The sequence below is a fragment of the Xenopus laevis genome, chromosome 7L, assembly GCF_017654675.1.
Source record: "Xenopus laevis strain J_2021 chromosome 7L, Xenopus_laevis_v10.1, whole genome shotgun sequence".
In the NCBI taxonomy this organism is placed as follows: Eukaryota; Metazoa; Chordata; class Amphibia; order Anura; family Pipidae; genus Xenopus; species Xenopus laevis.
The window spans coordinates 112,224,498-112,248,801 of record NC_054383.1 but is presented as its reverse complement, the minus strand read 5'-3'; the positions used below and the strand labels follow the sequence as shown (position 1 = coordinate 112,248,801).

Here is a 24,304-nt window from a genome sequence, read left to right as displayed (position 1 = left end):
ATTATGACCACTAGGAGACCTGTTCTGTGACTGTATATATTCATGGAGAATGAATGCTTCAGGAGCAGCAAGCAGTGTGGTTGCTAGTGACAATAACAAACTTTACTTCCCCTTTAAAAAGAAGGAAGGAAGGCTCACTAAATTTATAAACACATTATTTATCCACTGTAACTTGGAAACACTAAAGGGTTAATTCCAATACAAATGGCTTGGCATGTTTCTGTTAACAAATATTTATGCATTCAAATATTCATTTTCAAACATCTCCAGTGTCGTTCCTTTTTTTTTTTTTTTATAATGTATCTATATCAATTACTCAGCTAATGAATTCAGTTAAGGGCTCTAGATCCTGCAGTGATGGGATAGGAAACCAATGACCACTGAATACTCTGTTATAAGGTAGCAGCTCAACCATGAAGCATAGCAGAATTGCTGCAGAATATACAGAATAAATGCCATAGAAAGGAGATAGAGAAGAGAGCAGATAAATATAAAATCCGACTGCTCTTGTTTGTTCCGAGCTGCTCCCGCTTAACCTTCCTTTTATACAAACACATCAGCGCCGCGGAGGAAAAAGAGGGTATTTAGGGACTGATTTTTGCCTCGTTAGAATTATTGTTTAATCATAAGTCTTTGAGGGGAGATGTGATCTTGTTTGTATGTATAATATAATTACATGATAATGTCTTCATCTTCATATCCTCCCCCTGCCCCCCCCAGGTCTTTTCACATCATTCCATTTCCAGTTCTGTCCCATCTGACAAATTTCTCCCATTATCCCGCCCCCTCATGTTGGCTCCCTCCCGTTCCTTGCAAACATCATTTAACCTTAAGGCTCTTCCTTCAGTTTCTATTGTCTCCTCTAATCACAGTCTCTTATGTTCCATTTACTCTTTCTCTAATTCTTCTGTATTTGTGTCTTGACCCCCAGATCCCTCATATAAAGGTGGGTCCAGAAGAAGCTCCCAAACTCCAATACCTGAGGTTTGCTTCAGTCAGCCTGTACCCCAGCAATGAGGACATCAGCCTGGCAGTGTCTCATATCCTGAAATCCTTCCACAACCCCTCCACCAGCCTTATCTGTGCCAAGGCCGAATGTACGGGGCAGTATATTTTACACAGTACCAACATATTTAGGGTGATAAGTGTAAATGTGAAGGTGTAATAAATCAGGTGCAAAGTGATGGTGTTATGGGCACAAAGTTTCCTCGTGAGGCAACTTCGGCGACTTTGAAAATCCGAAGCGATTCATATGCCAAACCGCCAGCAATTCATATAATTGCCGGCAGGAAGGCATTTGGGGAGATTAGTCGCCTGCAGTAGAGAAGATTTGTCACTGGGCGACTAATCTCCCCCTCTGCCACGAACCTTAGCAGTGGCAAGTCTCAGTGTTGTCTATGGCAGGGTATTTTGGACACTTTGTAGCCATAATAAGTAGCTGCTACTAGCAGGCCCGGATTTCAGCCTTGGGCCCTCCTAGGCCTTGGGGTCCTAGAGTCCGCCCCCCCCGGGCATGCATTGGAGCACTATAGATTACACATACAGGAGAATGCATCCCCAGTGCTTCTTAGATTGCGGCTGGGCAGCATTTTGTTCCTAAAATCTTGCCACGCTAGGCCCAGGCCCTTTGTGGCCTCACACAAATCCAGGCCTGGCTACTAGTACAGTTGCCACCTGGCCGGTATTTTACCAGCCTGGCCGGTAATAATGATGGCTGATCTCAATGTTATTAATAGGGAAAAAAGATAACTATATAGGAAGGCCGGTCTTTTTTTCCAGAAAAGGTGGAAACCCTAGCTACTAGTAGCTCCATGTGACTTCACCCTTATTGTGATATGAACTGTACATACAGCCTATCACTCTTCTATCTGGTCTATCAGTTCTTGATTTTCCACCACTCTTCAATAAGTAATCTACTCCACCTCCAATTTTACACATGGATGACAGTTTTTTTTTTCTTAAATGTACATGCATTGAAAACTACCAAGGTCTTGATGACTCTGCCTTTGTTTATCTTTCTCATTTTACCTACTCTGCTAATTAGCTCAAGCAAACATTGATTAAGCATTGTCATCTAGCTGGAGGATCTGTGACTTTTTGACTTTGTGTTGTTCTCCCATCTGTTCTACAGATGGATAGAATATCAAGCATAAAACATGACAGGCATGCTGTTAGTTTTTTTAGAGGAAGTAGGTAACAAATAGGCAGCCCCGCTGCATTCTATTCTTGGGGAGAAAGGAACATTTCCATGCTGATGATAGTCCATGTTTGGATATGTCATATACCTACCAGTGTTAAGCATAAGTAATTAGCCAGAAAAGACTATGCAGCAAAGAGGAGGCAAAAACGGGTCTGGTTCAGGAATGTAGAAAGTAGCTGTCCAGTGAAGATAAACTCCATCTTTATCATATACACGAGCCAGAAATAACTAATGAAAAATATGCTTACTTATAGTCCCTGGTGATTTCATCTGTTATATTTGGGGTATATTTGTATTTGGGGTTTGGGGCCCTTTGCAGCTTCATTATAATGTGAAGCAGGGCCTCACAATTTGGGGGTATTAGAAGCCCCACCACGATGTTCTAGAATCTGTATAAAAGCACTTGGCAATAGGGGTTCTGTCCTGTGCATGTACTGATAGCTGTGACAAAAGGTACCCACCCAAAATCTGCCTACTTAGGCATGGCCCATCAAGTGCCTAAATATTAATACACCCCTGCTTCTAATATCTTTGCATATAAGTTCTTCCATGTTTTCCATCAAGAACTACCTGACATGCATGTAAATCTCTGCATAACCGGCTGGCACTATAAAAATAAAGTATAATGATGGCGAAGCACAATTTGAGGCTTAACCCATTCACTATAGGGGTCAGCAGAAGGTAGTTTTGAATACTTTGATGCTGTAAAATAATGGCAGATCAAACATACAGAATTTCCCTTGTGCCATCGTCAGTAAGGAGCTATCTCTACTGATCTGACTATTAGGGAAAATGCAGATCACCTGCTCCTGACTTTATGTCTCCCTCTTATATTTGTGGATGCCGTTACATTTGCATCCTCGGCCATTGTACCCTAACACTGTTTGCTCTTATTTGGAAATCTGCAGAGTGACACCTGCTGTGTTGGAAAGGAACTGCTGCACAGAGGTGCCCATTGCTGTGGATTTATGGCCCCTTGAATAAAGACCTTCAAGCTTGCCAAACACTTGTGGTTTTGTTGGGGAGTAAAGCAGGGGTGGCCAAGAACACAATATGTACATATTCTGTGTTATTGTCTGTATGGAGCAATGAAAGAAAGCAAGGTCTTATCTTAGTCCATAACAGGAAATAAAGGGAGTTCTGGAAATCAATTCACAAATAAACAAAATACAAATATTATTATACACCTTAGGAATGTACAAGCAACAGCGAAGCCTACATGCTGGACAATATTTGTTTAGTTGTTTTCCCCTCCCCAGCCTTCCTGCATTGCCCTCCGCCAAAATGTTCTCCGGAAAACATGGGCCCTGATACGTGTTATTACACAATTCACCCTTGCGTAAATTTTTGACACACCTAAACTACTCTTAAATTATAGGATGGTTTTAAAAGGAAAGAAAGATTTTTCTTGAATTGGCCCTCTAGAACTTTATTTCTAAGGGAAAATATTAAATCAGTTTAGGGGATTGGGGATAGGCTTTTCTGAGAATAAAAAACAAAATTCAGAAAGTGTATAAGAAAGCAAGCACATACATTTTAAGAAGTTAGTAGGAGTGCATTCTGCACGGTGGGAGGGGCCCCTCAAATCAGAGCTGATACTGACTTTATCAACAGTAATAAATGATATACATTTTTGGTCAGTTTTGATCTAATCACTGTGATTGTGTATTGTCAAATTCCCCTAGTGTGGAGTCATAATCCCCAGATTGCTAGGTGATAATTCCTAAGAGCGCAAAGTGCTTTTATTAGAGCTTTTATAGTATTATTTATGTCTCTGGAATGAAATCACAGTTTTTCTTCACCTAGTTGCCATGCTGCAGATGTGACCTCCTGCTCTGTGGTATTTTAGGAGCTGTGAAAATATGTCTGGCTGTAAGTCTTGTGCGCACTTTGTCACATTATCTGACTCAAAAGCTAATGAGTCTCTCATTAAAATTGTGTGTGCCGCAGAGATAACTTTTTGCCTGCAGTTCCTATGGCATTTGTTTATCTTAGAAAACCATATACGAACACAATGCAGAGTGCAATTTTGGACAGAAATCAAAATTCTTTTGCCCTGACTGCAACAGAATTGCCACCATGTTCAGGCTCTTGGTAGTTCCACGGTTTCCTAGAGTCAATGAGTGTCTTTGCACACTATTCATCAAAAGGTAAAATAATTGGGGGTTTCAGTTGGTAAAATGCTTACCTTCTGTCCCTGTTCAGTGCACTCGTCTGGGTTACTGGGTGGGAAGCAACAAGCCGCCATCTTTTTTCATCTCACAGGTAGTCTACTCCTAGAGGCCTGTTTATCAAATTTGAGTTTGTGTAATGTTAGAGGTTTTTTCTACGTCGAATAAATGCTAATTAAAAAAAATGTGAATGCTTGCTTATTCCTTATACAATCCAAATATAAAAAATGTAATGTAAAATGTAAAAAATTGAAATAGCTCAAATTTTTGAGCTACCACGGTCAGACTGGGCTAGCAGGACACCTGGAAAAAACTTGAGGGCCCTGGCCGCCATGGGCCCGCCAGCCCAGACCTGATCCCCATGACCACATTAGATTACGGTAGTGCTGTCCCTCCCTCTGCCCTGTTTGAGAAGAGCTAATTGAAGAGGTATGTACTGGTGGGGGTACTGGGATTAGGGATGCACCGAATCCAGGAGACAGTTCGGGATACAGTTTGGGATTCAACAGGATTCGGATTCCGCCGAATCCTTGTGCCTGGCCAAACTGAATCCGAATCCGAATCCTACTTTTCATACGCAGATTAGGAGCAGGAAGTGAAATCACGTGATTTTTCTCTACAAAACAAGGAAGTAAAAATAGCTTTTGCCACTTTTTCCTTTCCCGCCCCTAATTTTCATATGCAAATCTGAAGGATTCGAGAATGAACATGCAAATTAGGATTCCGATTCGGTTCGGGTTTCAGTAGAATCTTTCATGAATGATTCAGGGATCCAGCCGAATCCCAAATAGTGGATTCGGTGCATTCCTAATTGGAATGAAGGAGTGTTGAGGCTGGGGCCCGGGGGGGTGTGGGACCGAATCTTGCAGTCCCGGTGGGCACGGACCCCCTAGTCCGAATCTGAACATTGGTAAAACTTCCACAAGATTTGCTATACTGCATGTGTCAAGCTCATGCAATGACTAGCTGGGAGATGAAAAATATGGTGTTGGGGTGCTCTCCATCAAAGTACCCCAGACTAGTATGTTTATTGAAGAGGCAGAATGTTAGTATGTTATGCCTATTCTTTTTCTCATGTCAATTGTTTCTTTCTCCATTGTTGACAGGTAGGAATGAGAAAGAAGAACTGATATGTTGTGATATCAACTTGATATCACAACATATCAGTTCTTCTTTCTCATTCCTACCAGGTCTTTTTGCTGCCCCTGCTGTCACATACAACTGTCCTAATATCTCCTGCACTTGTTGCCAGGTTTATTGAGGTTGGAGGAGCTTGTCCGCCAGTTCCTCATCTCAAAGGACACTCTTTCTGTGAGGATGTTGGACGAATCCAATGACCCAACGCCGCTGCTGAAGGAGATCCGCGATGATAAAGTGTCTACCATTATTATTGATGCCAATACAACTGTGTCACACCTCATTCTCAAGAAGGTCAGCAAATGTAGTCTATAGGTGCGGGTCGGGAATAAGACAAGGGTACTGCTTGAAGGAGAGGCTGCAGTTGGTTTTAATTTAAAGAATAAGAAAACCTTAGAAATAAGTGAATGTAAAATTGATGAGGGTGCTATTCTAAGAACGTTTGCAATGTACATTCATTATTTATTTTCTTTCAATTCCAAGATATTAAAGTATTCATGTACTGTTAACATGAATGAATTTTGTTACACCAGTGCCACCTGCTGGTCATTTTCTGACAAGTCTGTCTACCAAGTAGTCAAGGAAGTTGTCTGATGTTTTTCAAGTTAGGAAAGATTTGTGAAAGGTTTCAAATTTTTTCCTAACCAGAACAACATCAGAGCAGCCTCTTTCTTTCTCCTGATAACTTCCTTGACTACTTGGTGGTCAGACCGGTTCGAAAATGACCAACGGGTGGCGTTGTTGTAACAAAATTCATTGATGTTAACAGTACATGATCCCTTTAATATCTTGGAATAAAAAAAATACAATGAATATACATCGCAAAAGTTCTTATAATAGCACAACTCGTCAATTTTACATTCACTTATTTTTAAGGCTTACTTATCCTTTAAGGGAAGGTCAAGATGAATGTGAATGGATATTTAAAGGGATGCTGTCATGGGAAAAAAAGATTTTTCAAAATGAATCAGTTAAAGTTCTGCACTGAAATCCATTTCTCAAAAGAGCAAACAGATTTTTTTAGATTCAATTTTGAAAATCTGACATGGGGCTAGACATATTGTCAATTTCCCAGCTGCCCCAAGTCATGTGACTTGTGCTCTGATAAACTTCAATCACTCTTTACTGCTGTACTGCAAGTTGGAGTGATATCACCCCCCTCCCTTTCCCCCCCCAGCAGCCAAACAAAAGAACAATGGGAAGGTAACCAGATAGCAGCTCCCTAACACAAGATAACAACTGCCTGGTAGATCTAAAAACAACACTCAATAGTAAAAACCCATGTCCCACTTAGACACATTCAGTTACATTGAGAAGGAAAAACAGCAGCCTGCCAGAAAGCATTTCTCTCCTAAAGTGCAGGCACAAGTCACATGACCAGGGGCAGCTGGGAAATTGACAAAATGTCTAGCCCCATGTCAGATTTCAAAATTGAATATAAAAAAATCTGTTGCTCTTTTGAGAAATGGATTTCAGTGCAGATTCTGCTGGAGTAGCACTATTAACTGATGCGTTTTGAAAAAACATGTTTTCTGATGACAGGATCCCTTTAAGGTAACTATGAAAGGATGTTTAATGTGGATATAGAAGGGCATTTAGCACAAACCTGATATAGACATATGACATATGGGGCATACTGTATATTCATGGAGCTATGGCTGACGCACCAATCTGCAACATTTTTTAATATATGTAACATTATTATGAACTAAAATGGGCTGAAGGATAAAACTCAGCTCTAATAGCCCGATAGTCACAGACAAACATATGTTGATATGGTTTGTAGTTAGAATAATAAGTATTTTGTTCTAACTAACAGCAAGAACTACGAATCATTTTGTTTTAGAAATAAAATGTATTACAGTTGGAAAGTTAGAGGTTTACGTTTTACTGAGATGGGTGATGTGTTGGTTACAGTCACAATTTCAACTGCCAGGGCTTTAATGATTTGGTTTTTCCCTGTTTTAATTGGCAATCCCTGTCTGTCTCTCCTGCTCCTTATTCCATATCTCTGTTTCATAGGCTTCCGAGCTTGGGATGACATCTGCTCATTACAAGTATATACTGACTACAATGGTAAGAAATGGTAGGGAAATAGTCTGGATATATTGGTATGAAAACATAACCTGTATTTAAGCACGGTTGACGACCCCTCCACCTATTTATTTTCCTTTAAAGGGCAACAAAGACCCTATAATGGCAAAGCTTTATATTGGCGGTTTTATGACACTGACTGCTGCTTTTCTTCCAAGATACAGCAGCCATATATGGACATATTTATTAGGATCCTGTTTTTAAGTACCCCATTTTATTATAAAAAAAAACTGATGTAAAAATCCAGAGATATGACATGTATGTTTTAATGTTCAAGCAGTGATGTAGTAAATATTAATGAATTGTTCATATATAGGGAGTTTTAACCTGCTTTGTTCTATAGTACAGGAACATTTTATGTTCTAGTTCTAGTTCAAGAAAGGGCATTTTAAATCACGTACCTAATAAATCATTCCTGGGATAACCCCCTTTACTATAATTACACAGTGTTTTCAGGTAAAATGAAACACTTTTTTATTTTGATGACAGAATCCTTTTATGTGCCCTACCCTCTAGCTCTATTTCCCACTGCCAAGTTATCTTGTCGGCTCCCCTTCTTGCCTTTTTAAAAGTCATATATAGACAGAATATTCTGTTCATATCACAAGCTCCATACACACTAAAAATAATTACTAAAGGAAAGTTAATAAAGGAAATTCCTACTTCCTACATTGTGCAGTATTTCCCTTTAAAACTGAATCATTAAGAAGGAGAATGTGATAGACAGTAACTGAGTTGGTAGAAGCTGATATTTTCACTGGTCTGTTTTCTCTATAGGACTTCCCCTTGCTGTCCCTGGAAGGTATAGTTAGTGACCAATCTAACATCCTGGGTTTTTCAATGTATAACAGCAGTCACCCTTTCTATCTGGAGTTTCTAAGGAGCCTCAACATGTCTTGGAGAGAAAACTGTGAACTTACCACATACCTTGGGCCGGCGGTAAGTGTAAACTTAGTACTTTTGATGGGTCGGTGGTGCATGTGAACATGCATGTACCAAACAGCTATAGCATGGGCCTATAGTGAGTATGTGGGTTTAGTATGTAAGTGTACACCTAGGGGCCGATTCACTAACTTGGAGTGAAGGATTCGAAGGTAAAAAACGTCGAATTTTGAAGTTTTTTTTTTGGGCTACTTCGACCATCGAATGGGCTACTTCGACCTTCGACTACGACTTTGAATCGAAGGATTCGAACTAAAAATCGTTCGACTATTCGACCATTCGATAGTCGAAGTACTGTCTCTTTAGAAAAAACTTCGACCCCCTAGTTCGCCATCTAAAAGCTACCGAAGTCAATGTTAGCCTATGGGGAAGGTCCCCATAGGCTTGGCTAACTTTTTTTGATCGAAGGATATTCCTTCGATCGTTGGATTAAAATCCTTCGAATCTATCTGCGCTAAATCCTTTGACTTCGATATTCGAAGTCGAAGGATTTTAATTCCTAGTCGAATATCGAGGGTTAATTAACCCTCGATATTCGACCCTTAGTGAATCGGCCCCCTAGTCTTTGCATTTACCTTGGACTTGTGTTGAGTGTGAACTTAGCATGTAAACTGGGCCAGCCATAAGTGAGACCACTGGGTTGTGTGTTGTGAATATTGGTGGAAGTGGCATCAGAGAAGTTTATAAATGATGCAGCAGCCAGGGGCAAACAGTCTTTGTTCCCTTTATTTATATAAAATATAAGGAGTCTTTAAACTGATTCTGTTGCAAAAAAAATGCATCAGTTAATAGTGCTGCTTCAGAATGATGCTGCATTGAAATCTGTTTTTCAAAAGAGGATACCGATTCTTTTATAATTAATTTTTAAATCTGACATGGGGCTAGATATGTTATTTGTTTCTCATGTGCTCTGAGCCATGTGATTTTAACTTCAGTCACTCTTTGCTGCAAGTTGGAGTGATATCACCCCTCCCCCCATCAGAACAATGGGAATGTAACAAGGTAGCAGCTCCCTGGAAAATATGAAAATAGCACTCAATAGTAAAAATCCAAATCCCACTGTGACTCAGTTACACTGAGTTGGAGAAACAGTAGCTTATCTGAAAGCAGTGCCATTGTGAAGTGCTGGCTCTTTCTGAAAGCACACGATCAGGCACAATGACCTGAGATGGCTGCCTACACACCAATATTACAACTAAAAAAAATGCACTTGTTGGTTCAGGAATAAAATTTGATACAGTAGATTTGTAATGTAAAGAGTGAAATATAGAAACAAAAAAACCCGCATAAAAATCATGACAGATCCCTTTAAGCTGTTCCTCCTTGTCATCTTACATACCTACTATTCCCAATGGTGTATCCCCAGGGCTCAGGGCAGTCACTCTGGCAAATACCAATCTTAAGAACAAATCTAGGGATCAAATAAGGAAAGGGATATTGTATAAACATCCTTGTTTTATGTTTTTTCTCTGTCATAGCTCTCTTCTGCACTGATGTTTGACGCAGTGCATGTAGTGGTTAGTGCCGTACGGGAATTGAACCGAAGTCAGGAGATTGGTGTCAAACAACTGTCCTGCAGTACATCTCAGATATGGCAGCATGGGACCAGCCTCATGAACTACCTGCGTATGGTGAGGATATAAAGTATTAAATACGGTGTTTACCCAATACTGCTTCACATGGCAAATGTCTCACAGGCCATAGCAATGCCAAACCCATCCCAATGATGGCCAGTCCAACTGCTATGACAGCTTCTGTGTAGTTCTGTTATCTGGTATATCAATATGTTTACCCTCCCTGATTTTGTGACATTTTTCTGGACAGCTTTGCACTAACCATATTAGCTTTAGCATGCTAATAGTGATATTGACCAAAACGATTGATCTATCTTCCAGAATGACCACCTATTGATGTCCAACTTTCCATATGTTCTCAAACTCCAAACCTGTACACTGCATTCTAGTTCAACAACATAATATAAATGAAAACAAGCCTAAATATTGAGAACCTTTCATATATATTGTACATTTTTTGAAGGGTATATAGGTTTCCATGACAGCGTTCTCCAACACTGCTCTTGTCTATGGTCTCTGTTGTGTATCATATTGTTAGGCTTCCTATGAAAGGTGTGCGTCAAGAATTACCTTGTGGTGCAACTCTATTGTGCTCTATTGTGAGACGTTTAGAGGACTTGATAAGTCTTACATACATGCGCACACACATGCCTACAATATATGTGTCCATAGGGAATACTGCTCTGGGTTCTCCTGCTGAGGAACTGATAGTGTGGTGAAATGAAGCTGAAAGGGTTTTCTCATCTGAAAATATTAATGGAATTAGAGCAGCAGGGGTTCAGTTGGTTATGCCAGGAAACTACTGAAAGGGCTCCTGCTTCAGTATGTGATTGAAAGAATATGTGACCAAAGGATATGTTGACAGGTCTATATTGCATAAGTCACAAGGAGGTCCTTTGCTATATCCTTTTGTATATAGGTAGTATAGTAGCTAAAAGTCTTTCGAATTCCACAAACCCTAGGTGAAATGATCTATTTTGTACATATAAAATGTAATCTGTTATAACTCTCACCTGACCATATATACTTCCCATCGGGTTTGCTTGCTGTCTCTATTTTTATTCCCCTGAAGAGAGACTGTGGGGATGAAAAGTATTTGTCCCTGTGGTTCCTATTGGGTTTCAGTGAGCCCAGAGCCAAAGGTGTGGATATTGCTAATTTTTCTTCCAGAGTCTTTACTTTACCGTCCGAGCCCTTCTTTAGACATCTCAACTTCTATTTCCCATATTACCCAGTTGTACTACCAGTTTCATTATTTTCCTATTACATTCTCCATTCTACTTTTTTTTTTATTGTGTCCCAACGGTTTCACACATTCTCTTCTGCCAGGTAGAGTATGATGGTCTTACAGGACGGGTGGAATTTAATAGCAAAGGACAGAGAACAAACTACACCTTGAGAATCCTGGAGAAGGCTGGCGACGGGCACCGAGAGGTAAGACTGTCAAGGGAAAGTCATGGAAATCAATGTTCCCTCTAATTCCTTCTTGGCTATGTACACAATAAAAACTGTGTGCTCAGTTCAGAATTTATCCAAAATGTTGTTTTTTCACACAAAATTCTTTGTGCTGGACACAAAATTTGTGTGCGCGCATGAGAGCACACCTTAGAGGGAACATTGATGCAAATGTATGTGTGCAACAATATGATTTAGTAAAAAGCATGCATTATTTGCCTGTAGGCAAAAAGTTTCTCTGGGATAGTGATTAATTTGGTACAAATAATAAGGAATGTGTACATTAGAGATGGGAAAAGAAGAATGCAATGTGGCCAGAATTCTTGTAGATGCTTCTAGAGATACAGTGTGGTCAGTTATTTTGATAGGAAATTCTGCTTGGTTGGTTAGTCTGAGAATGACAGATCTGTGGCTTGTTTATTTAGAAAGTGAAAGAGATACATGTTGACATTTTGAATTTAATAAGTGGTAGGGTATTAGTTTGAAGATCAATTATTATCTAGCAGTGAAACATTGGACATTGGTCTGGCTGTGGCCCGGACTGGCAATCTGTGGGTTCTGGCAAATGCCAGAGGGGCTGCAGTAAGGTCCCATAGACAGTCACTATTTAGTGGGCTGGTGGAGGACTGTTTGGGCCTCTGTGTACTTAGAATGCCAGGGCCTATTTTGACTCCCAGTCCATACCTGGCCGCGTTCACTTAGAGAAAAGCTAATGGGAAGAAAGGGAGATGGCAAAAATACAACGCCATAGTGGGAAGGAAATAAAGTTGAAGAGAATTTGCTAAAATTCAGTTTTGTAGAAGAAAAGTAAAACTTGCCTATGTACAGCAGCAACAAAAAAAATGGTTATAAAAAAAGGTGAAATGGGTCACCAGAGTAATAAAACATAAAACTCTTTTAGAAATGATATAAAAAGGAGTTAAACAGCTCATCCTGTGAGACCTGCCTTATGAGTTTTGTGCAGTAGATTGTGCAATTATGAACAAAATGTGCCATTGATTTCTTTTGGCGGCGCGGCTCATTCTTCATAATGTTTCGTTTAGTTACATTTGTTCTGTTGAGACTGGAGCCTTTCCCAATTTCTTTGTTGATTTATTATTCCAGTTTCAGCTCTTATTCTCCTAATAATGGCAAAGCCATTAGCTATGCTTTGGTCAACTTGTTCTTTATAAATTGCACTTATATGATAACCTGGAGGAGAACATGGGTGAAAAAAAGGTTGATAATGCCCATTATGGGGAATCACAGAACATAGAACAGAACTGGCCAACCTGTTTCACTCTCACTGCTAAACTATATCTGTTATAATTTTTGGATTATACATTGTGCTAAGGATATAAGAGAGCCAAGTGGAAACAATGGATGAAAAAAAAAATAAAGCGTAATATAATAATATATATGCTAAATTTGATCTAGCATCCCAGAGAATCCAATTAACCGCCATAGGCTGAGGATACTGAGAGTTTAATCCTTGCCTGAAATGTATTTGCCCTTTTCTTCTGACATGTGCAGATCGGTGTGTGGTATTCCAACCGCACGTTGGCCATGAATGCCACCAGCCTGGACATCAACATTTCAGAGACCCTGGAGAACAAGACACTGGTGGTCACCACTATTCTGGTGAGTCCCTGGAAGATTCCAGCTTCTTGTCTACAATATTTCCTCCTTATATTTTTTAATATTTTGCAAGGAATAGATCTTACAGAATCTTGGACATAAACTGCCTGGGTCACATTTAAAAGTACTGTACATATGGGGAAAAAGATAATTACTTTTTGTTTTGCCTTACTCCTTAATTGATATCACAACTATATAGTGTAGGAATTTTGTGAAAATGACATCCCTATGACGTCATACTAGAGAGTGGTTTCCCCTAGGTGGGGATGGGTGGAGAAGTTTGGGTTCCTCTACTGTGATGTCAGATACTGTAGAAGTTGTAGAAGCAGGATCTTGTAACCATTGCCACTTTACTAACAATGTGTGGTTTTCTTAATTTAAAAAAAGCTTTTTGAGTGTAAAAACCATGAAAACCTCTAATTACTAATATATAACTTCACAAGGTAAAATTTGTTGAGCTCCAATAGAAGTTAATGGGATCTGCGCTGATCCTATTGGACTGCTTTAAATCAATTCTGACTCAATTTGGAGGTTTTCGTATTTTTTTTCACTAGGAATTGTCAAAAAAACCACATTTTTTGAGGTTTTCAGATTGTTTTCAGATTGTTCAGCGTAAATTTCCATCTGTACTTTTTTTATTCAATTTTTTTTAATAAATCTCACTACATTTGTAGTTTTAGAGTATGTGAGTTTAGTCGTGGTTTCAAAAACCTCAAAAACCACTAAAATCTGACCTTTGATAAATAGGCCTCCAATGGGGAAGGGAAATGCAAACATTTTTTGCAATTTATTCGCAATTCGAATAAAAAAAAAAGTGAACAATTTTGCCTTTACGAACACTTTGCCCCTCACGCAGTGAATTTTACAATTTGAGATAGTGTGTAGTGTATGCTCCAAAAGTTTACGCCACCTTCAAGCAAGTCTTAAAGGTTCGCAATGCACAATTAAGATTCACAATGCAATGAAAGCCTAATGATTAATATTACATTGCGACATGCAAATTTATATTCGCAAATTTGTTCTCTTTGCAAATTTTATTACATTTACCCCTAAGTGTATTCAATTAAGCACCACTTGGTGACTTTGTTTCCCTAAATGAGGAAGGGGAACCCATATAGAGCTTGGAATGGTCTTCACCCCAGTGAGGCTTTCTAGTTGGGGAAATGGCCCCTGTGTGTGAGGGACTTGCCAGAATAAAGCTACATTATAAGTCTAAGCACTTTAGAAGCATTTATGAGCAGATTAGTCCAAAACTATAAGGTTTACAAGTGGGTCAAAACCCTGGAGTGAAAGGACCTGAGTGTAAAAATTTTAAGTAGCATATGAAACATTTAAAGATTGCCCTCATGGGGTGCTGGCTGAGTGTTGTGAGTACAATTGTATATACAGGCACTTTGCTGGGGTCGCCTCCAGGGTCACATCCTTTTCAGAAAAAAAATACTTTCTGATCTCTGATATCTTTTTTATTTATTAATAACATTGCCAACAACTATGATAGCTGGGCCTGTAAAATTCCAATGTCTATAAGAAACGGATCCGCACACACACTGATTAATGCAGTCGGGGAAAATCCCCTTTTATTCAGCCACCAAACATCAATTGGATTCTCTGGGATGCTAGATCAAATTTAGCATATATATTATTATATTACGCTTTATTTTTTTTTTCATCCATTGTTTCCACTTGGCTCTCTTATATCCTTAGCACAATGTATAATCCAAAAATTATGTGTGTGTGCGGATCCGTTTCTTATACACATTGGTTGCTAAGGGACCCGGCCGGGTCAACGGAAGGAACGCACCACCAACTGCAGGATTGGTGAACTACAGGTGTGCGGTATGAGAATTACCCTGTAAAATTCCAGCCATGTGGCAAACCAAAACTGTACCTTCATCAAATATGGAAATTAGTAAAAATTTATTTACAAGGGAAATTAAGGGTACACCATTGTGTGGGACATGGTTGGGCATTCTTCAACTGCAGAAAGTGCTGCTTGACCCATTGCAAACATATTGCACCAGTGCGGTAACTAGGAGTAATCAATCAGGAATTATCTCTGGTTAACCTGCTACAAATCAGAAAATAAAAGGAAAAATTTTTACATAAAAGTTTAGAACTGGCCCTTTTGACACCTGTAACCCATTGCATCTAAAACTCCTTTCTTCCCAGGAGAACCCGTACATGATGCGCAAGTCAAATTACCGTTCCTTGTCTGGCAACGACCAGTATGAAGGCTTCTGTGCTGAGATGTTGATGGAACTCGCAGCTCTCCTGCATTTCAATTACAAAATTAAACTTGTAGAAGACGGGCTATATGGGGCCCCTGAACCCAACGGCTCCTGGACTGGAATGGTGGGGGAGCTTATTAACAGGGTAAGTGTCTCCATACCGTAGTCCACAAGCCTTATTGGCAACTCTTTTTATTGCTTTTTTTGGTTTTTCGAGACAGCTCATTGCCCCATCAACTGAGGTTCACTGGGGGTGTAATAAGCAAGCTGCTGTCCCATGGTCCAATGTGGTTGCCCGTTTTAAAGAGGTTAAATCATGTACTAAATTGTGTGTAAATATATTCTTGACTATACTGCTTGGCATCCCATTTAACTAACTTCCATAATCTACATGTTGCCAGACTTGGGGGTCGGGGAATATAATAATAGTCATTAAGGGAACCTGTAAAAATATAGGTTGTTAGAAAAATTGTGCTATTCTACAATAAAATGTCTTACTGAAAGAGTCATTTTTTTCACCAAAACAACTGCCACATTCAGGCACGTCTTAAAAGTTTAATGTAGCGGGAACAATTATCCAGAATGTTGGAAGGGATGCTGAGGTTTTCTGAATAAGGGATATTTCTGAAATTTGGATCACTATACCTTAAGTCTGCAAAAAATCATTTAAACATTAAATAAACTCAATAGGATAGTTTTGCCACGAATATGGATTCACGTTGCTTAGCTACCATCATGTACAAGATACTGTTTTAATATTACAGAGAAAAAGGAAATCGTTTTTAAAAATGAGAATATTTGCATTTCAGAGCTTTCTGAACAATGGGTTTCTTGATACATTATCGCATACCTGTAATCATGCAATGAAGAATATCACATTGACAAATGTACATTTTTGTTTTGTATTTTGTTCTGTTTATGACTTTTCTGACATTTCCCGTTGGTGCCTAAAATGTAACAGATTTGTGGCGCTGTAGACGTACTTCCATTTCTGTTTTGTCTGATGGTGGGATAATATTATGTATTTGCACCTGTATTTTTCATTAATTTGTGGAAAGATTCAGGATCCTACTTAATGTCTGACACAAACCTTTGGGAGGAATTTTAGGAGACAAATTAGAGCTATTTAAAATGATACTGATGTTTCCCCAGCAAGGGATGAAACCTTGGATCTATTGACTGTGAGACAATCTATTCATTATTAATTAAGCATTAATAAAGCATTTTCACAGTGGTGCACAGCACAACGCACGGTATAAAATCACAATCACTCCAGCAGCAGTAACCGACTTCAAAGGTGCCCACTAAGGATTGAGTTGAAATCTACATGCAACAGAGGAAAGACAAGGTTTGGTGTTTCAGGGTTCTGAAATGCCTTAGAGATATTAATCACTCAGCAAAGCTTGCAATGGCAGAATAAATAGAGGCATTAGGGACATAAAACTAGAAATTGTTAGGAATTTTGGGAATATTCCTCTAAGTAAAAGGAACTTAAGGGAGGGAACCCTGAAGAGAGTCTACTGAGAATGCAGAGTGTCCCAGAGGTGGATGCTTGGAGGGTTAAGTGAGTCTTTTAGTGTAGACATATACTTGGGATTAATCCTCTGAAGGACATGGAAGGTCAATGATAGAGGGAATGGACTTGTTGTAAAAGAGAAGTGACAGAGCAGGGCAATAAATGTGGCAGTGATATTCATTACCGACTGGAGACATTTTTGCAGTTGGAGTTTGTCTGGAATTATAATTATTATGATCACTATGGAAGATAAGGATGAACATTTAGATCTAGAAATGGGATTCATTATGATGTTATTAAAAAGTAAGCAGAGTCAAAATACTCTTTGTTTTCAAATTAATTTAGAATGATGAGCTGTCCTGTCAAATCTGTAAGAGATGCAAAAGAGATGTGCATAGCCCCTCAATGTCTAAGACTTCAAAGGATTGTTAACCTTGTCAAGCTTGTTGGGCAGCTTTAAAGGAGACATATTGTGTGAAAAACAAGAATGAGCCAGCACATTATATAAATATAGAAGAAATGTGATTTAAAAAGTTGAAAATTTCTGCAAAAACCCTGCTAGTCCAGCCCATCTGTTCCACTTCCTTTCCAGGCTTTGCAGCACTGCACTGTATGATAGGAACCAATCAGCAGCCAGGCTGACCTGATAGGGAACTAAAGCCTGTCTTTGCTTGTGTGAATGCAGAGCTGTGATTGGCTATGCCCCTCCCACTGTGCTTCTGTTATGCACATTTAGGACACACCCACCACTCATTTGAAACATGAACTGGGACCATAGCAGATCTATAGGCAGCTCAAATAAAGGGGACATTTTTAAAGATAATACTTTTTAGACCAAATAAAACCAGCTCCATATATTATTCATTACAGCCGCAAACCCCCCAGGCCCCCGCTCTAACCACCCCCTGCTGTAAATCTTACCCCCACGTGTATCCTCCTAGTGTTGCGGCCACAATCGTGCCCATGCTGCCTCGGCCGCAAACTCTTTAGGCCTCTGCCCCAACTATGACCACCCCCTGGGCCCCCCGCTGCGTAAATTTTTAATCTTGCAGACGCGACCAGGCCCACGCCACACTCTCTTGAGTGGATAGGGGGCTAGTGGGGCCCATTGTGTTTTTCCTGGTGTCCTGCTGGCCCCGTCCGACCCTGCTACAAGATTAGGTTTTTTTTAGTAATGTTATATTTCTCCTTTAGCCATTGCCTGGTAAAGGATACTGGGCGATTTTACACATTTTTTTTCATTTGCATAGTTTGCATTTATAACCTGGTCAGTAGCTATTTCTCATCTTATCATCCCTCAACCCAAAGCAGAGGATGTTATAAAGCTCTTTCCTTTCCTGGGACTGGAACAGCAGACTCTTTACTACTGTATATCATTAAAGAAAATAACTACATTCATAAATAGCTGTTGTATAAACAACAGGCAATCAATTTTAATTCCTACTACAATAATAACGCTGGGCATACAATATATCTCTATATTAATAAATAACAATAGCAATTTAGCAATACATATATATATATATATATATATATATATATATATATATATATATATATATATATAGTATGAGCAATAAACAATCAATAATAATAACTGCAATATTGAACACAGTAACCGCAGTGGATGAATGTACTAACCTGGTGCCAGAATACATTTCAGGTCATGATATAAGTGTCCCTGGAGTCTCAATTACACTGTTTGTGCTCAGAGGTTTCTATATGCCCATATGGAGATAGACATTGCAGAACTGGTCTCACAATTGGTTGAGGAAGCATTTTTACTTTATCTTCTGTCACCTCATAGTAGAATAGTCTACATCAGGGCTTAGAAAAGTACTTATGATACTTTCTTATATATTCTGTTTGGTACTGTTCTGGCAATTCAAGCAGGATGAGAAGGGTAGGAGAAGGCAACATCAGCTCCATGGTTGAGGCAGGGTTAGACAGGAGAAACTGAACTGAATTAAAGGTTTGGATCACCTTTAAGTTTACTTAGCTTGAGTGAAGGAATAGAATAAAAAATACTTTGAATTTCAAATGTTTTTTTTTGGCTACTTCGACCATCGAATTGGCTACTTCGACCTTCGACTTGAATCGAACGATTCAAACTAAAAATCGTTCGAATATTCGACCATTCCATAGTCGAAGTACTGTCTCTTTAAAAAAAACTTTGACCCCCTACTTCGCCACCTATAACCTACCGAGCATCAATGTTAGCCTATGGCGAAGGTCCCCATAGGCTTTCTAGCAAATTTCTGATCGAAGGAATTTCGTTAGATCGATGGATTAAAATCCTTCGAATCGTTCGATTTGAATGATTTAATCGATCGAACGAATATCGCTAAATCCTTCGACTTCGATATTCAAAGTCGAAGGATTTAACTTTGACAGTCGAATATCGAGGCTTTTAAATGGAGGTCACTGACCCCCATCTAAAAAAATAAATGCTCCGTAAGGCTACATATTTATTGTTATTGTTACTTTTTATTGCTCATCTTCTTATTCAGGCCTTTTACTATTTATATTGCAGTCTCTTATTCAAATAAAGAAATGGTTGCTAGGTTAATGTGGACCCTAGCAACCAGATGGCTGAAACTGCAAACTGGAGAGCTGCTGAATAAAAAGCTAAATAACTAAAAACACACAAATAATAAAAACGAATTGCAAATTGTCTAAAAATAGCACTCTCTACATCAGGGAAACCCAACCTTTTGAACCCGTGAGCAACATTTAGAAAAGGAGATGGGGAGCAACACATGCAAAATAAGTGCTGTGATTGGACATTTGGTAGACGCTATGTGGATTGTCAACCTACATTGAGGCTCTGTTTGGCAATGCACCTGGTTTTTATACAGCCAAAACTTTACTCCAAGCCTGGAATTCAAAAATAAGCCCCTGCTTTGAGGCAACTGGGAGCAACATCCAAGGGGTTGGAGAGCAACATGTTGCTCACGAGCTACTGGTTGGGGATCACTGCTCTACATCATACTAAAAGTTATCTCAAAGGTGGAAACCCTTTTTATTTGCTGCTAGAAGACAATACAACAATTATGGGGGTCTGTAATTTTATTTAGGGATGTTTCTGCTACATATATATATATATATAGTGTAATTGACACTGCTGGGGCAATATAAGATTTGTTGTATACTGTGCTTTTAAGATCACAATGGGCTATTATTACAGTTGTTATATGTTTGCTTTGGGGCCGCAAGGTTTTTCGTCACAGTTTGACATCTTCGCTGTTGGCGACAGAGATAGCTTGTCCCAGAACTGACTTGGGTACTACTGGATTATGGGGACCACTTTCCCCATTTTTTCTTGCACTGTTTTCCTTCTTCATACAGTCCTTGGGAGCCCCTTGTGTCCCCATTCTGCTGTAGCAGCTGATGAGACAAGATTAGCGCGGTGTGACTGATTTGAAATTGAATGGCATCCCGACACAATGCTTAGTGCACCTCAGCATTCCTCTGCACTTCTCCAGGATAGAGATCAGCAGTTTCAACTGGACATCTAAATTGCGTGTGGGGCGAATATTGGAATACAATCATTCATTCTGCCAAACTGAGTCCAAGTGCTGTAGCCCAGGAATGGCAGCAATTTAGTCCAGCAGATATTGTTGAACTAAATGTCACAGCTCCTGGGCACAGCTGGAGGACCAAAAAGCTTTATTCCACACTGATGTGCTTTATATTGCTACTTTTTATTACTCATATTTCTATTCAGGCCCTCTCCTTTTTATATTACAATTTCTTATTCAAATCAGTGCTTGGTTGCTAGGGTAATTTGTGCCCTAACAACCAAATTGTTGAAATTGCAAACTGGAGAGCTGTTAAGCAACTCTAAGCAACTTTTGAATTCAATTTTTTATTAGTTTTTTTTAAATTATCTTTCTTATTATTCTTTCCAGCTTTCAAATGGAGGTCACTGACCCCATCTAAAAAAATAAATGCTACGTAAGGCTACATATTTATTGTTATTGTTACTTTTTATTGCTCATCTTCCTATTCAGGCCTTCTCCTATTTATATTGCAGTCTCTTATTCAAATAAATAAATGGTTGCTAGGTTAATGTGGACCCTAGCAACCAGATGGCTGAAACTGCAAATTGGAGAGCTGCTGGATAAAAAGCTAAATAACTCAGGGATGTTTCTGCTACATATATAGTGTAATTGACACTGCTGGGGCAATATAAGATTTGTTGTATATAACCACAAATAATTTAAAAAAATTAAAACCAATTGCAAATGGTCTTATATCACTCACTATAAGTTGACTCAAAAGTTAACAACTTCTTTAAAGAGGCACAAGAACATAATCGCTGGTGCTAAAAACCACAGCCCAATCCTGAATCCTTTCTAACAATTCCTATCCATCTTTTAGACAGATAGAGAGGAAAGACAGAAAAATAAACATCTGAAGCTGTCTCTTATTTGGCACAGAACGGGGGAAAATTCCCTCCAGATGCCAAAATTGCAATCATCTTCATCATTTATTAATAAAGCTCCAGAGAGCGAGGCAGTGATTTACAATAATATTATGACAAACAGGGGACTTACAAACAAGATTAGATCAATGCTGTAATAAGACTGATGATAGCAGCAGCGTTGTATTTTCTCACTTGATTAAAAGGCAGCCATCCTTCTTCTTCTTCTTGTTCAACTGTCTAGTGTATCTGCCATTACTTCTTCAGCCTCACAGTACTGCATTCACTGTATAAAACCCTTTCCAGGCTCAAACATAAATATGCTTTTTCAGAGCTGAGGCAATGAATGCTAAAGCAGGCCACACAATGGCTAAATTGGCAGCTAAATATAAATATCTGGCAGTTTGGCAGTAGTAAACTAGATCACTGGGGGGCAGGCAGACTGAGCAGCTGATGGCAATATACACCCGACATTGTGATTGTGGTCTGCTTTCTAAGGGCTCTTACACACGGGCGTTCCGACCTGCGCTCCCCTGCGTTCCGTTTTTTGGCGTTCAGCCGCAGGGGAGCGCAGGAATAGACGCAAGTCATTATTTGAAATGGGGCTGTACTCACTCAGGCGCGTGTAGGCGCCAAACGCAGGAAAAATGCAGCATGTTGCGTCTGAACCTGCGTTCGGCGCCTACACGCGCCTGAGTGAGTACAGCCCCATTTCAAATAATGACTTGTGTCTATTCCTGCGCTCCCCTGCAGCTGAACGCCAAAAAACGGAACGCAGTGGAGCGCAGGTCGGAACGCTCATGTGTAAGAGCCCTAACCATCGAGAGAGAGAAATATATATCAGCATGGACTTTTTCATATTTTCATGTTCTTATATTTTTCCCCTTGGCCACTGCCCCATTAATTGCCACTATTTGGGAGAAAGTAGAGAGCTTGCTGGTTTATAGTTAAGGTTATTCATACTCGAACAGCACAGAATGTATCATTTGTCTGCAATTCCTGCAAAATAACAGGATATTATGGTGTGATGACGCCTCTTTATCTGGGAAGAAGAGTCTATTGTGAGAGAAACCTGATCTATAGAGCGTACTTACCCATCTGTAATCCAGGAGTTGCGATAATGACAGGGGAATGGTAGACAGAGGAACAATTTCATTGAAAATGGGTAGATGTTCCATCAGACTGTAGCATTGATTGGCCTGGGGAGCGGATGACAGAGAATCACATTCCGACGGACTCCTCCAATGCAGCTGTACACATTCGATTTGGTGTTTAGGTCCTTGCCAGAGATTAATATAATTTCTATTTTTCGATCTAGTTTTGCATTAAATGTGACTTTTGGGGGTCTGGTTTTAATTATTATCTTCTTGGCTAAATTGGTTCCAGGTCTGGCCATTCACAAGGATAAGTATTGCTGATGGATCAGAATGCCAGACAGTGATCACCCGCTAATGCTCCAGCATTCTGGCACACTGACAGCTAATTACTCAAATTGCTCCAATAATTGAAGCAGGGTCTTGGAGTAAAAGGGGTAGTGACTGTCATTTGTGGCAGGACATCTGTTCAACTGCAGAAACCGCACACACGTTACACATTCCTGCACTGGGGGTTCAGATCCCCCAACATTACTGGTGCATGTCCACAGTAGCATAACAGGATTGAGGAACTTCACATCCACCAAGATACATGCAGGCAGGGAGTTTACCCCTTTTATTGTGACCACCTGCTCATAAATGTGAGAAATAAACTAAGTCTGTTTATTCAAGCCAATGTGTACAGCAATAGGGGTGCTCTGTATGGGGGACAGGGGAGACAAGGGTACAGTTATGAAGATATTGATCTACCTGTACTATGGCAGCTCCTTTATCTATACCCTGAACCCAGGGTAACAGGTTAATTGCTCTCTGTACAATATAAGGTATGCCCATGTGTTTTCCTGACCCTTTAAAAATAACCTAAAGGGAAAGTAACTCTACAGTATTTTTACTTCATTTCAGAAACAGAAGTACCGCAGTAAGTAAATCCCAAGGCGTGTATATAAAATGGGGCAGTATGACAGATCCTTTAAAATATATAGGTTAGAGGGGACAGCACATGTATCTTGGAACTACAAAACAAACGAGATGGTATCAACATTGTCAAGTAACAGCTGACTGCTAAACAAAGTAACTCCCAAATAATAGCTAATAATAGATATAGCAATTCAGAATGGTAACCCATAACCCAAAAACTAGAATATGTTTGCCGTATAAGATATATAAAAGTCAAACAGCATAAATGACATTTTCCCTCTGCGTACACCATAGGGCAGTCACTGTATGAACACTTGAACAGTAGTAGTACAGAAAGCTCAACATGAACAAAACTGGCTAGACTGCTAAACAAAAAGATGTAGACGTAATTATTCAGAATAAAACATCAGGGTCAGAAAGCATGCTCCCAGAAATACACAGTGACATTAAGGGGGTTATTTTCTAAAATCAGAATTTATTTCATATTTTATTTAAAAAAACACGACCAAACTCCCATGCCCGGTTTTAGCTTATTTATTCATAAAAAAACTTGATTTAATCAGATCGAGGAAAGATTAATGACATTTTTTCAAATTTTGCACGAAAACCCTCAGCGCAGACCAGAAAAACTTCAAATTGAGATAGTTTCCTCTTCCATTGATTTATACAGGTCTGAGATTTTCGGATTTTCAGATTCGGGGTTTTGCAGCATCTGGGAATACTAAATCTCGAAAAAATCAAGTTTTTCAAAATTTTAATATTCGGATTTTAATAATTAACCCCTTAAATGTAAGGAGTACCAATGCTATTGATTGTTTTAAAAAGGTATATGCTGTCAGCTTGGAAATGGCATATCTGCTTGTTGGACTTTAAAGGGTCCTTGCATATGACAGTTTGGGCCAGAGGTTTAGCTGGTGCTGTTACCAGTTGGC

The 24,304-nt window shown here is 39.4% G+C and overlaps 1 protein-coding gene across 2 annotated transcripts in view; it reads left to right on the top strand.

Annotated features, from left to right (window-relative positions):
• The window catches only part of grik5.L (glutamate receptor, ionotropic, kainate 5 L homeolog), a 136,111-nt gene that overhangs the window by 87,552 nt on the left and 24,255 nt on the right, over positions 1–24,304 (top strand). For both annotated transcript variants that reach the window (XM_018226289.2, XM_041569535.1), the window contains 8 exons: positions 932–1,097; positions 5,624–5,802; positions 7,531–7,584; positions 8,380–8,541; positions 10,023–10,175; positions 11,448–11,552; positions 13,086–13,193; positions 15,360–15,563. In XM_018226289.2, the coding sequence (XP_018081778.1) occupies positions 932–1,097; positions 5,624–5,802; positions 7,531–7,584; positions 8,380–8,541; positions 10,023–10,175; positions 11,448–11,552; positions 13,086–13,193; positions 15,360–15,563 (1,131 nt within the window). The remainder of the gene's footprint in view (positions 1–931; positions 1,098–5,623; positions 5,803–7,530; positions 7,585–8,379; positions 8,542–10,022; positions 10,176–11,447; positions 11,553–13,085; positions 13,194–15,359; positions 15,564–24,304) is intronic.